Source organism: Rhinolophus hipposideros (assembly GCF_964194185.1).
Source record: "Rhinolophus hipposideros genome assembly, chromosome: 14".
In the NCBI taxonomy this organism is placed as follows: domain Eukaryota; kingdom Metazoa; phylum Chordata; class Mammalia; order Chiroptera; family Rhinolophidae; genus Rhinolophus; species Rhinolophus hipposideros.
The window spans coordinates 47,725,729-47,740,949 of record NC_138060.1 but is presented as its reverse complement, the minus strand read 5'-3'; the positions used below and the strand labels follow the sequence as shown (position 1 = coordinate 47,740,949).

General features: G+C 37.8%; 1 protein-coding gene across 17 annotated transcripts in view; it reads right to left on the bottom strand.

The window, feature by feature from the left end:
• The window catches only part of RBMS3 (RNA binding motif single stranded interacting protein 3), a gene marked incomplete at its 3' end in the record, with an annotated part of 1,241,782 nt that overhangs the window by 635,922 nt on the left and 590,639 nt on the right, over window positions 1-15,221 (bottom strand). For 5 of the 17 annotated variants that reach the window (XM_081071709.1, XM_081071706.1, XM_081071710.1 and 2 more), the window contains exon 1: window positions 8,082-8,771. The exons of 10 other annotated variants lie outside the window; for them this stretch is intronic. In XM_081071709.1, coding sequence (XP_080927835.1) covers window positions 8,082-8,156 — 75 coding nt within the window. In that variant the 5' untranslated portion in view covers window positions 8,157-8,771. Of the gene's footprint in view, window positions 1-8,081; window positions 8,940-15,221 lie in introns of those variants that run through there. 2 more of the 17 variants (XM_081071705.1, XM_081071708.1) reach the window with 2 other exon arrangements.

Sequence of the window (15,221 nt, the reverse complement as noted above, 5' to 3'; positions counted from 1 at the left end):
TATGTGTGTGTGTGTGTGTGCGTGTATGTGTGTGTATATGTGTTTAGAGACTGGAAAACAAGTCTCTAGAATTTTATTCTAAGCTTTGTACACACTTCTTCAAATACTTGACCTACTCAAAATTATTTGGGAGTTGAAAAGTATATTTGCTTGAATTTTAAGTTACCTTAATTTTAAGTTATATGCAGCGTGCCAATTTCTGTAAATATTCAGTTTTAAAAGGGACAACCTGATAGTTTACAGACATCGATAAAAGTTTCAAATATGACTTGCATACCTAAGAAAAGCGTTTAAGGTATTTTAACCAGTTCTAGAAAACCAGATAGTTAGCATTCTGTTTTCCATTTCCTTTTTCATTACATTGTCAACAATATGCAATTTAAGGTAAAGAGCAGTACACTAGATAACAATAGGAAGATTTTTCAAAAATTCTCATTAAATTCTGAATGATCCATATTCACCTTGAAAACTATTAGCTAAGAATCAGATAACAAAAAGACCATCTTCTAGCATACTGAGTACAATATGTACCAATTGCTTAACCCTACAATATAATGATAGGAAAGCTAATTCTAAAACAAATTAAAAATAAGGTCCTAAAATGATTACTACCAGTATTTAGAATATCATAAGATTTCTTTTACTTCTATTATATCTTACTTTTCACACAACAGGATAAGACATTAGCATGTTTCCTTGACTGTATGCATAGTCTAGTCTATTTTTTGTATTTATTATTCATAAAAGCAAATTTCAAGGTTCTATTTATTCTTATTAATTCAGCTAACAGAGGCTTTTTTGGGAACCAGAAGGGTACCTAGCAAGAAAAAGAGAAAAGAACAATGCTATTGCTTTTATGTTCTAGAGAAGGTAGTATGTTCCTCCTTCAATATTGTATGCTATGGTTACTATAGTATTTCTTTCCCATGCTTTAAAGGCTACTATTCAGAAATTCAGGAATTTGAAAGTTTTTCAAACTCCAGTCAAAACAGTATTTTATCTATGGATTGTTATTTCCATATTTACAGTAGCTCTTAGACTCATTCACAAATCTAGCATTGCCAGAATTTTAATGATGCAATCTCTTTCCTTCATTACCTCAACAGGTTTAGCCAAACATATGCATAACCATTCAGCTCTTATACCACCTGTAGAGAGAAAGTTAAATGAGGAAAAGGAAGCATCACATTGGTATTATTTAAGTCTTTGGATAAGCCCTAATTGTACCCACTCAAAGGAGAAAAGTAACCACAACAACAAAGCTGACAATGATAATGATTAAATGATGCCTGTCATTTGTCCCACCCCTGGGAACTGCTCTCCACCCACTCCCAGGTGATGGATGTGTTTCTCTCTTTGCACTGGATTTAGATGCGGCAAAGGAAGCAGACTGTTAAATTTGTCAAATCACCGGAGCCTACAAAGCAGCATTTGATCTTCTCTGTAGAAAGCATTGGGGACCTGAGCAAAAACTCATCAATGGCACAAACACGAGATCATCTCCAATACCAGTAACATATCAAAGCATGCTCATCTAGCTCAAAGCCAAAGTCACGAAGGCTGAGCCTGGAAGAGATCTTAGAAAACCTGACCTAGAAACAAATTCATTGACACAAATCGGAGAATTTCCCCAAAGAAAAACAGACTCATTGTCTTATCTATCTTATCATTTATTAGCTATACTCTTGAAATTTGATGTCTATTTGTTGTTGATGTTCTAAATTCCAAAACTTTATCAAGATATCTGGTTCCACATGTATATATTTCCTGACAAATAAATTGAAATGGCAAAAAACAAAAAAAATTAAATGTGAACAAATTCTCTGACGATATCATCTTGAAAAAGAAAAATTAAAAACACAAACAGGATCTAGTTTACCTCTGTCCACGCTTCTCCTTTTTTTTCCTTTTTAAAATTACTTTTTAGTGCCTGAAATCTGAACATCAATAGCCAACTCTACAGGTGTTTTTTTTTTTTTTTTCCCAAGGTCCTGAAAACAATGACTTACTAATAATTTTTTATTAGCATTAGTAATCCTATAGATTTATAATTTCTAGGAAGCTAGAAATTATAGTTTTCATGAACAAACATTCTTTTAAAAAAATTATAGTTAAAACGTACCATAAGAAATAGAAATCTCTTTACTATAACATCCTTGCTAAAGAAATAGAAGCAAAAGTTGTGTCTCCTTCTGCAGCTATGTAATGTTTAACACCAGCCAAAAAAAATGAAATACTCCTATAAAACTGATAATCATATTTTCAAATTACCTTCAAAAGAAACATACCACTGTCCATTTTACCCTAAATTGCTGATCCTTATGAACTATCACTCTTTTGATTAGGGATACATGGCATGAAGGTTTTCTTACAATCGTTCCACAGAAAGTAGCAAAAAGGAAGAAAAACATTTATAATTTCAAAACAAAAATGAGAAAGTCACTTTGCTCGTTGAAGGTGAGCTCCCTGGGAGTAATTTTGATCTTCTCATCGGTTTCAGTCCTACTCAGTAACTATGTGTTTTCTAATTAAATGACACTACATATTTAAAATGAAAATATATATTATAATTCTGTTTCCATTTTGAAAAATTATATTTTTTAATCACATCAAAATGGTTCAGCATTTTTCCACCTACTGCACAAATAGTAACATATATCTTCAACACACGTATTACAACACATGAATAAGTTTTTGCTCTTGGTCTCCCTTCAGCTCCATCTGTACTCTTGCTGTGCAACAGCTATAGCATAAAAATGTCTATTCTCACATGCTTTTGATATTACACTATTTAATCACATACAGCTGTGGCTTATGAGACTGTTACAAAACACAATTTTAATGTAGTACTCGAAGCCAATTTTGGATAAACATCAACCATTTACTCTGAATAAGAAGTCCAATACTGAAAAGATTTTCTTTTAAAGGAAAAGACGGGTTTTCTTAGAATTTGGCATAGGCATAATTGTGACTGAGCCCGTTCTCTGCCAAAAAGACTGATAATGTCAAAAAGAATTGTGTAAAATCATATTAGTGCAAAAATGAAGCTTTCCAGAATTCCTGGAGCCAGAAAGACCTGGAATGAACTTAACATCCTTCCTTGTCTTCTTTTGCCTCCTTCCCTGAAAATCGCCCCAACCTCCAACCCTCAGATTTTATTACTTCATGGAAATAACCTTGGGTTATAATTCTGTTATTGTTTTTCCAAATTGAGAGAAAGTGAAAGAAAAATATGTTAGAAAGATACTATTAAAAGATATACACATGGTGTTTCCCTTAAGTTTGGAATTATTCTGGGGAAAAAACATGAACTTTTTACATTTCTACTCCTTTTAAGTAGGAACTGAACTCAGTGTTGTAAAAACATTGACTACATTATAGCAACGAAAAGACAATTCCAGTGATAATAAAGATTTGGGGGAATAAAGAGGGAAAAAAAAAACTGAAAAGGAAGGGTGGCCCCTTGTTTCCATTTTTCTCTTATTTAATACCAATTAAAATTGTATACATTCTAAAATGAGACAAACAAGGTTTATCATAGTTTCATGCTATCATGTTACCCCCCTGAAGCGAACTAAATATTTGGAGTGGTACCTAAAATTTCAAATGCTGAAAGAGTTTTTAGAAAACCAGTTTTGTATGTTTCAGCCTTTCAAAGGAAAACAGAACTTGGGAGTTTTCAAGGCTGTTTTAAAACTGGCAAGTTACCAACCCTGGCTATCAATGCAAATCTGGACAGGAAGTACTAAGGAAATTCTAAACTGATTCCCTCCCTCGGCAAGATTTTCTACATTTTCATGTGCAAGAAGTGTGTTAAGGGGTTGTTTTGTTTTTGAAGGATCTGTACATTCACATCTTTAAGAACAGCCTTTGACCCACAGCAGCCTCTCTATTCCTTTGCCTACTCCTCAGCCCTTGTGTTTTCAAGTGTTTGCTCTTTCTATGGCACAATCGGTTGGGCTCCAGCTAGATTTGTAGAGACAGGAGGCAGTCAAGACTGCAGATGGTTGGAAATTCAGCCTGAAAGCAGTGTGGGGTTGATGGATTACTCCTTACACCTGACCCCAACTTCACACCGGGCTCTGAACACAATCTGAGTACCACCAGCCAAAGAAACTCCGTCAGGGTCCCATAGTCTGAAGCCTTGTTTCATGATCTTCTGCGAAAGCAGATGGGAATGCAGTAGACTGATGTGAGAGCAATGTGATTAGAAACTGTGCCCTGGATTGAAACAAATACAGTGGACTGGTAAGGGTGTGGTACAGGAGGGAATACAAGCTTGCTGTGTGTGCTTGGGCGAATTACAAGCTTTTATAAAGATGACTGAAGTTTTCCAAATATCACATATGAGAGAAATACTTATTTCTCATCAGCAAAATATCAATTCACCAGGCTGGGACCATGTTTCACCCTTTTTCAGTTTTTCTTGTGCAACGTACTTGTTTTTCCAAGGAAACCCCCAAACTACCTCAAATTCAGACTGAAATTCACCCTGGGTCTCAAAATGCAGTAGCAACAAGTCTGTTGCCTTGAATGGGCTGTGACAAAATTCTTGTGCAATATTAGGTTACAACGCAATCAAACATCGTTATGTATATTATCATTACGCTAATGAACTATTTTTAAGTCCCCTTTCTCTAAAATTTGCTGATTATTTTGGGTGGCCTCCCAACAGCAAATTTGTTTTTGATGATCTCTCTCTCTCTCTCTCTCTCTCTCTCTCTCTCTCTCTCTCTCTCAATCCAGTTACGTCTCTTATTTAAATATTATGACATGTCACCAAGATTTCTGCATTACTCCATAACCAAAAGCAATATTCCTTTTTGAAATTGCTTTTCTTGGTAGGGAAAAAAAAAGTTGGTCAAAAAGAAAATTAACAACTAAGAACTTTTAATGAGAGGTCTGGAAGAGTAAGCATAGGATAACAATATTGCTACAAGGTATAGCTACAAGTCAGCCACTGAGTTTTCATTTTATTTAACTTACACATAAACTTTTCTAATATAACATTTTAAGTACTTGGAAAACTATCCTAAGGGACAAAAGCATAAATATCTTATTTCTATTCTTTTTTAAAGCAACAAATTTAAGAAATTTGTTTTACTATAATGGGAAAATAAGAGAAGCAGAGAAGGCACAGAAGTGTCAAAGTTTTTCTAACACATTAATTGCATTTGAGAAAAGGGAAAGCACTTGCATTTACTTAAAAACCCCATTTTCATTTTGCGTTATCATAAGAAAGTAGCAGCTGTATCTAACACACATATTTAAGAAGAAAGAGAAGTTTCCACATTTTTGCATTTTCTTAATGAACACAATAATAAACATTTCAATTCTTAAAATCCCATGAAAATTGTTCACCCAAAACTAATGTCGTTAAATAGCTTTTGTGAATAATAGAAAAACATCTGAATTTAGAAAACAGTTTAAGGTATGATATCACCAGAGTATGACTGTTATTATGAACCATAGAATGCTATTTTTATCAACCATAAATATTCTTTATATAGCAGCATCATTTTAAATAGCACTGATTTAAAAGTAAGATTATAAGTACAAGTCCAGGCTAGAACACAGTGGATATTATGAATTCCACCTAGACTCACCAATTGATATGAGCAACATGTATTTCTTTATTACAGATTATATTTTGAGATATAAGTGTAAAAGGGGTAAAAACTAATACTGACATAACCCAGTGGTTTTCATGCTATACTGAGGCATGATAGTACTTTTTTATATAGTACTAACATTGTCAGAAAGTCTTCACCTTTTAAAATATGATTGTACATTGACCCTTCTTCCCATTCTTTGTGTGCCCAAGTTTCAAAACAGGGCACATGTTCACATCTTTAGCTTCTGGGGATGATATTAATGTCTGTCATTCCCGAGCCGCTGTAACAATATTCAACAACTTCACAGAACTGTCGAAATTTTACAACATAATAATCAATATGAGCTACCACAATAACCAAAGTAGCTGATCTTTTATTCCCTACCACCCTGATCTGATTACCTCAATATCAGCTTAGGTCGCCTAATGGATCTAACTTCTTTAAAAATGTTCCAGAAGTTGATGGCTTTGACTAGCTTGAAAGTAACAAGATCCAGATGCTGCCTGTCTACACAACACTAAACTATATAGGACCCCAAAACAGCTTTTATTTTAAAAGCCCCTCTATATTTTTCAGGCTCTCCTCTTTTCCCTTACCACTCCACTTTCCCTCTTTACCACAGTCTCTCTCTCTCTCTCTCTCTCTCTCTCTCTCTCTCTCTCTCTCTCTCTCTCTCTCTCTCTCTCTCTCACACACACACACACACACATACACACACAAAACTTTCCACCAGTGTAACTCATCCAGCATCCTGTCTATAATATAATCTGCATGACATTATTTCCTGCTAGTAATAGGTTAAAAGAAATCTCAAGCAGAAAAGCAATTATTCCGTTCATTTTGATCTAAAGTATTGTGTTTTTGGTTTTGTTTTGTTTTTTTCCTGAACATACTTCATGGTAGAAAACAAGGACCAAAAAGAAATCGTGAATTTTGAAACATTTGGAAAAATTTAGCCAAATGAGTAAAAGGGATGGAATGTCTGATATTTTCATGCAATCCTTGAGTATGTTGTTTTTGTTTTTCTGTGGGGGGATGAGAAATGATTATAATTTCCCCTTTTTAACTTGTCCTTGCTTTGCCATTTCCTTGAGGAAGGCAGGCAGTGTTCTCTACCCAATCCCCAAAGAGTTAAAACTCAAGACACTGGAGCAGAAGGGCTGGTCTATTTAAGCAGCAGCCGCACAAACTAAATGCTCACAAAGGCAAAAAGCCATGTGAGTCGACCTTGGAGGGGCAGGGTGAATCATAGAGCGATGGGAAAAGAAAGACATAAAACCAGCACTCTTTAATATAATATTGAAAGTCTGCTGCCTGATTCACAAGTAGGCATTGTTTGATGAGACACAATACATGAGAGATAACTACAGCGTGAATTACCAAACCCTAATTACATCAACGAGTACTGGTGACAGCCCAGATCACTCAGGCTCGCCTTGTTCACGCTCAGCATATTTATTTATTAAGAAGACTGTGGAGTCTGGCAAATGCAATACAAAATAATATCCTCTGTAAAGGGATACAATCCATGCCTTCAAGGTGGGAACTCTACCAACATTTTTTCCCCCAAATCAAGTCCAATTTAACTGACAAATTGGAGCCGTGATTTCACACCTGAGAGTCTCGCTTTTCTGAACTGCAAGATAAAGTTCATGGTTCGCACTGCCCATGGCTTAGTTACTGGGCTGGCCACTGCCCCCCTAATGATCATCTGAGCACACACTTAAAAGCCTGGAGCATTTAACCAATTCATGTCCAATTACCATCAGTTACATTTCATCCTGTCAAGACCCGAGCCTCCTGATGGTAGCCAACACAGAAAAACAGAGCTTCGAAAAGTAAGGAACACCTATTGTAAACCTCCAAAATTCAGTCTCTAGCATCCGGATCATCCTCAATGTAAAATAAAGGATATAAAGCAAATAGAAAAAAAGCAAATAACCGAAAATACACCCAAACAAACTCCAAGAGACTTTAATTAGCTGTCCTATCCCTTCAACACTCTGCTTTCATTCTATACTCGGCGAATAAAAGTTTGTTGCCCCCACCCTGGCGTGTCCTATACAGGGGGAAAAAATCTTTTAGAGCCACAAAGAAAGAACAGCTCACCAGAAAAGCCCCTGAAATTGTATTCTTGTGCCTCATAATCACTGTTAGGATCTCCTTTCTAACAACCCTGCCCATCTGCAAAGGACTTTATAGACATCAGGAACAGTTATGCTGCCAAATAACAACAAAAGAACTGGAGTGAAACTATTATCTCCCCTTGAAGAGAATGCCACAATCCCGGGCTTGCTTTCTTCCTATTTTCTCCTCTGCCTCATTAACTCCACTGGTATGTTACTAATTTCAAAGAAGCAGGAAGAGGTGATGGGGGGGGGGGAGGTAAATAATCACATGCCTGTCTGTTTCCCATCCCAAGTGCAGGATAGCACACTGATTGCCAGACTGTGGGTCAAGCCATACCTTGGTTTGGAGATAATGAGGATAGTAGTAAGTGTACTGGGGGTACATTTGTGGCTGGTCCAGGCGTTTGCCCATGTAGCTGGAATCTTTACCTCCGAGGCAGGGAACTGGATGACAGGGTATAGTGCCCCAGGCCGAGCTTCCTCTTAAACCACTATTCCTGACAGTCCCGATGACTGATGAGGCTTCCGAGATTCCCGGTCTTCCACCACTCACTAGTTCCAACACAGCAAGAATATTAAAAAAGAAACACACCAAAAAAAAAAAAAAAGAGTGGGATCGGTCGGAAAAAATCCACACACAGCTTTCCCAGATCTTGCCTGCCTTCCCCCAGCTGCCGGGGTCCACTTGGGATGAGGCAGTTTGTTCTCTGTCAGGCTGTCTGTAGTGATGTCAATTGCCAGCGTTTGTAAAGGAAAAAAAAAAAAAAATCAAAGTCCTTTTAACATAACTCCGAATCCTTGCAGATCAGCTTCCTGTCTCCTGTGTGTCTCTTTCCTCACCTTAAAAAAAAAGAAAATAAAAAGAAAGGAAGAGAAAGAAAGAAGAAAAAGAAAGGGGGGGGGAGAAAGAAAGAAAAAGAAAAGGGGAAGAAAAAAAAAAAAAAAAAAAAAACCTTGCACAGCTTAGTTGCTGCTGTCTCCCTCCCAGAGTGACATGGTGTTCGGGGCTTGTCCTGTCCTTTCATTCACTTCCCCTCCTTCCAGCCGGTGGGTGGAACCGAGAGAGCCTCTCCAGGGAGCAGCGTACGCAGTCCAGAAGGCTGCAGTATTTCCTCCAAGAAAAAAAAAAAGAAAAAAAAAAGCTGCTTCAGCCCCTGCTGCAAGCAAAGTTCCGATTCCCTCTGCTGGCTATCTCGAATAGCAAAGCGATTTTTGCAGCAAAGCTGCTGCCGCTGGAACTGAACCCAGGGAACTCAGATGCGGGCGGTGGCTCAGTTCTTATCCTTCCCTCCATCTACTCCACAGAAAAGCTGCCTTCTTTTCTCTTCGTGCCAAGTTTAAAGGTAAGCTACACTGCTAAACAAAACACTGAAGACCATGGGAGGGAAGAGAGGATGAAGGGAGGAGAGTGAAGGGGAGCGGGGAAGGCAGAAGGACTAACCTTGCTGGCAAAAACGCAAAAAGTGTGCCCGGTTGCTTTCAAAACCTATTAACACACTAAAGCCAGATGAATCCAAGACCTGGTTTAGAAACTAACCTTTTACTTCTTGGAAGACATGGAAGATGCTAAGTTTTGAAGCAATTTTAGAGTCTACTCCAGGACTACTATTAACAAGCATCACAGATCACAATGACCAACTGATCATAGCAGAATAATCATTCTTATTACTACCATTTTGTGAAAATCAAAAGAGGTGTTCCCTCAGATGTATGCACTTCTTTATAAATAAAATCACCAGATCTCTCATTGTCTAGCCCTGTATGATTATTTTGATTCACGGATGCTAGAAACACTTTATGGAGATTGTCACATCCACAAAAAGAACAAAAATCATAATTTCTTGGCAGGGTTTTTCCCCACTAATAATAAGTAATATTCTGACATGTCTATCAGCTGCTGCATTATAATACAAATTGTTTCCGAGAAAATATATTTCCTTAAAGGGTCCCTTTTCAAGGCGGGCAAGGCTAAAATTAGACGTGCCAGCTGTGTTTTGCTGTCGAGTGCTCACGCATGCCCAAATATCGGGCAGGCTGATATTCAGCTCTTCTCTACTTTGTCAAGTGGGCTCTGTTCTCCCCAGGCCAGAGTCGCCTTTTCAGATAGAAGGTTCCTGGTACAAATCCAGCTTCCCAGTCAAGCAGAACAGAGAATCTGGGTCCAGTGCACAATGTGGCACCCATCCACATACAAGCCCCACCAGCCCTGAGACAAGTGGCTTCTGCTCAGGGGTCTAGTTTCTGGATGCTGTGTGAGTGCATGTATGTTCCTTGGAGAACGATAAGAACAGTGAGTAAAGAGTTTTATGTTTGACTCCTGACAAGTACGACAATCAGAAGGAAGGAGAGAGAGTGGGAGGGTACGAGTGGGGAACCCTGATAGCATTGTAACTGAGAAAATGAAATCAACGCCACTGATGTTTAAATGTATTATTCTGGGCCTCAGTTGTCTCATCCAGACAATGGAAATAGTGCCACCTTACCTGGCTGAAGGTGGTAAACTCAATCAGATACTAAATAAAACCGCAAATGATTTAAAAATACGCCAGTGGCCTCTCCCTGCTGAGACAATAAAGTCCCGACTCTTGGAATGGTTTTCAAGACACTTGAAAACCCCACTTCTTTCTCCAGACTCAGACCCTAAACTCTGCCCCTTACATTCTATACCTGAGTCACAGTGAACTGCTTTTAGGACTGGAAATTACTCTCTCAGGGCCTTCTGTCATTTCCCTCTGTCTGTTCAAAGTGCAGTCTCTGACCCTTCGGGCCCTCTTTTAGGTCTCCGCTACAGAGTCACTTTCCCTGAACCCTCGCTTCCCCATTGCACCTTTCATTTGCCCTAATATTGTACTTATCCTATGTAACTGCTTGTTAATTGCATGTGTCTTCAATGATTCTCTGAAAGCAACAGGAAAAACAGGGAAGTAGGAGTTCCCATCACTCTTGTTCACCTTCATATTTCCAAAACTGGGGTGGTGTCTGGCACAAAACGCATGCTCTGTAAATGTTTGATGAATAAGACATCTTAAAAAATGATAGTGCTAACCCAACTCATATTCTTCTTCTAGTACATTTCTGGGTGTGGAGGATATGGCGATACACAGATCAGAACAAGGCCCTTCCTTTATGAAGAGTATACTCTAGTGTGTTGGGGGAGATAAGCAAAGGAAGAAGCAAGGTAAATAGGCAACAAAAGAGCAGGTGATATTTAGTGCTGTTACGAAAATGTAAAGCTCAGGAAAGAAAAACAGTCACAGGGATTCCACCTCAAATAGGATAGTCAGGAAATGCTGTCCGGTTAAAGGAAGAGGTTAAACCACGTGCTGGGTATTGTATACTATGAGAGTACGTAGTGTGCAACCTTTGGTGCCCACACAAATTGCCGTGGTCCAGTCCAGCCTCTGCTGAACCACGCTACCTCCATTTTCTCACCCACTCAATGTCACTACCCACTTCACACAGTGACTGTGAGGATTCACCAAGATAAACATGTGAATCATTATTATAACAACCATGGAATATACTGGATGTGCTCCAAATATGTCAGCCTGCATCTGGGGGAAGAGCATTCCCAGCAGAGGGACAGCAAGTATAGAAAGCCTGGCAGCAGGAATGTGTCTTTGGGATGTGTGAGACATAGTGCAGGGGATGGAACTGAGCAAGTGAGGAGTGGTCTATAAAAATGATGTTGGAGAGGTACCCTGAGAAGAGACCATACAAGCCGTGGTGAGAACTTGGTGTGGAAAGCTAAGTTAGTGACAGTTGATAGTCTATAACCAGGACTCTCTCCAAATATTCTGACTCAAGATCTAGTCATCTTCAACTATGGAATGCTGACCTCCTAAATGACAGTTGAGGTTCCTCCAAATTCTATGACCTATATGATCAGCATCCTGGAATGCTTCTGCCAATTTTCCCACTATGGACAAAGGACATCAGTATTCTTTTATTAAGTGGTCTAGATATTCCTTGAAGGGAAAGAAACATTGTCTTATTTACAAATGGAAGGCAAAATAAATAACTCCTCAATCCAAGCAATAGTCCACTTATATGTAAAGTTCCCAGCATGTGTTGATGCTATCTACAATCTCTACACAAACTGTCACTTTCAAAATGCTATTCTGTTTTCTTGGATTAGTGTTATGTTCTGGGCATCAATTGTCATTAGCCTAACATCATTCACTGAACATTTTTAGCTTTTCTTAAATAATGCAAAGATGGTTTACCATTTGTGAGGATGGTAAAACCCATGTTTTTATTTATTTATTTATTTATTTATTTATTTATTTATTTATTTATTTATTTATTTATATTTTCCCTCAGGATACAAGTATCTATGGCAATTTGGGAGGGAAGATACTCGTGTAAGAAATAGTTTTTATATCATGCTTGCTCTGTTGGAGCAGTAATGCTTGCCATTTAAATGATCAAGTTAATGTAGGAGGTAACTAGTTTAAGGCACTCTCTAAATCAGAAGCCAGCTGTGTCCCATTTGCCAACTAACCAATAAATTTTGTACAAATTTAAGAGCAGTAAACTGCATCAAAGGGCATGGACTCTTTTAGATTCACGTGACTCACCACACAGACTGGAGAGGCACTCATTTAAGACAAGTTCTTGGTTAACGTGATTGAGACGATGTCTCAGACATACCATTGTATCCAGAGGTGGAGAAGTGATGGTGCTCAAATAAGAGTCAGTTGGGTAGACATGGAAACTGTCTTCTCATTTGCCCTTGACCGACCCACTCCAAGAAAAATTGTCCTCTCTTTGAGTGATTTATTTTTTAAATTACAAAGATTTAGTCAAAAGCAAAGGAAAAGAACAGGGCTGATATAAGAAAAAATAATAATAATTGTACTATCTTTGAAAGCAAGTATACTATTCTATCTTCAAGAAAACCATTCAGTACCTTGAATAGTTTTTGTTTTGTTTTGTTTTGTTTTTAATTTGGCACTGTCTGCCTTCTTTGTTCAAATTTGTGAAATCCCTTTCAAACACAGCAATTACCAAAGGACTATAAACATAAAAGTTGCTTAAAAAAAAAAAAAAGAAAGATGGTTGATTGCAAATTCCAGTATTAAAGCAATGTTACGGCTTTCTTTCTCCTAGTGACCATTGGTTAATGGTTTAAGAAAATACTTGAGACAAATTAGGAGAAAGACACTAGTAGTAATTCAAGCATGCATGGTCCAAATTTAAATTGTAGTAGAATATAAAAACATTAATGTAGATAAAAACAATCAAATTTAGCCTTGAAAGAAAATTTCAAACTTCACGATAAAATCATAATGGACTATAGTTGAAGAACATTAATCAAGTATAAAAGCAAAAATAATTCAAAACAATGAAAATTAACTTCAACAAAGTTTTATTGATCATCTACTATGTGCCTAAATAACCGAGCATTCCACTATCTTCTCAACCTTGTCCTCAGGTAGACTTAGCCATTCAGTAGCTATCAAACGTCAACCGTTCATACACGACCTTAATGTTTTTCTCATATCTGAACACCGATTTTCAACAAAAGTTATTAAATCATTTTGTTTAAGTTAACTCAGTTTTCTTTCCATAATGCAACTTTATTATAATTTGAAACAGTAATACACATGAAAGCTCATGTTTATTTGGTTTCTAGTACCTTTTCAAAACAGTACACACTATCCTCTGACTCTCTATATACATTTTTTTTTTTTGTAGCACTTAATACATCTGGTTTTCCAGTTTACCACTAGGATTACCAAGACTCACATTTTTTTCACTTCTCTGAAAGGAGGCATGACCACGTGGCTTGCTATTGCCAATAAAATATGAAGCAGAGTTGACACATTTGAAAGCTTTTAACTTTTGCTCTTTAATTCTCCAGCCCTTTCTTCTCTGATGGAATCTGAACTGATATGGAGAAAGCATCTTGGAAGGCTGAAAGGACTACCCCTGAATAGTCACCTGGACCAGCCACTGACTTGTCATGAGCGAAAAATCAACCTTTGTTGTACGATGCTATTGAGATTTTGTGACGTCACCGCAGTATCACCTAGCTTACCCTGACTAACATGACATTACTTGTAGCTGGAGTCTGTATTTGTGGGTTTGCTTGTTTGAGTACCTCCCCCACTAATATCTAAGGTCCACAAGGGCACAGGATATATCTGTCATGTTCATTGCTAAATCCTCAGCACCTAGAACAGTACTTGGGATGAAATACACACTTAAAGGTTTATTTAAGTAAATGAATAAAATGATCACCTAACATCATCTCATTTATCTACCAGCGATGAATGTATGACACTTTATGAAACAATAAAAGGGTAAAATGAGACGTATGTTCAAAAAGTAAAAACTTTTCTAGGAGAACTGCTACAGTACTGAGTGTGTGAAGGAGGGAAAGGGTGTGTTTTTTGTGCTGACTATTGTGTGAGCACTGCGGTGTGGGGTTGAGTAGTTAAGAAAGAAAGAACGTGAAGTAAGAAATGCACTAAAATACAAATGGCTTCCTACATACTAGACTCTGGAAGAGAAGTTTATAAACGTTTCCTCAGTTAAAACTCACGAGTACCTGGAAAGTCAGTATGACTTTTCAGATTTTACAATTGAGAAAATGGAGATGGAGGGGGTTTCACTACCCTATCCAAGTTCACCCAGGTATAACACGGTAGAGGACTATTTCTGACTCATTTCTGTATCGAGCTCAATCCCAGGCTTTCTGCTCAGTATCGCTGATTGAAATTGTAAATGCTTCATATCAAAATTGGATGAGATAATCTTTGTACTTAAAGCAGAAAAATCACAGTCCACATAAAAGTCTTAAATAAGTCAGTGTGTCTTCATAGAAACAGATGGTGTTGAACAGACAGACAACTGGAAAGAAAGAACATGGCCTTCTGTCAAATAGCATAGACTGTATTTGGATGTCAGGCGTGATGGTGAATTGTACATGTCAACTTGGGTAGGCTGTGGTGTCCCATCAAAGACGAGTCTAGATGATGCTGTGAAGTATTTTTTAGATGTGATTAACATTTAAATCAGTAGCCTTTGAATAAAGCACATCGTTCTCCATAATGTGGGTGGGTCCCACCCAATCAGTTGAAGACTTTAAGAATAAAGGCTGAGATCCTCCAAGAAGGAAGGAATTCTATCTCGAGACTACCTTTGGACTCAACAAGCCTTTGGACTCCCCATGTCTCCAGACTGCCAATTTAACCTGCTGTTTTTGGTTTTTTTTTTTTATTTGCCAGCCCCACAATCACATGAGCCAATTACGACAGCTCTGATGGCCATTCCAGAAAAAGAGTTCCAAAATTGCTTTAAAGAGTGGACTAGGCGCTGGCATCAGTGCACAGCTTCCTAAGAGGAGTCCTTTGAAGGTGACCGTAGTTTCTAGGATGAGTTTGTGAACTTAATTGTCAGGATCTTCTACATTAGAAATTACTAGAAAGTGAAATGCAAAAAGCAGGGTTTCAAGAAAACAGTCCAAATT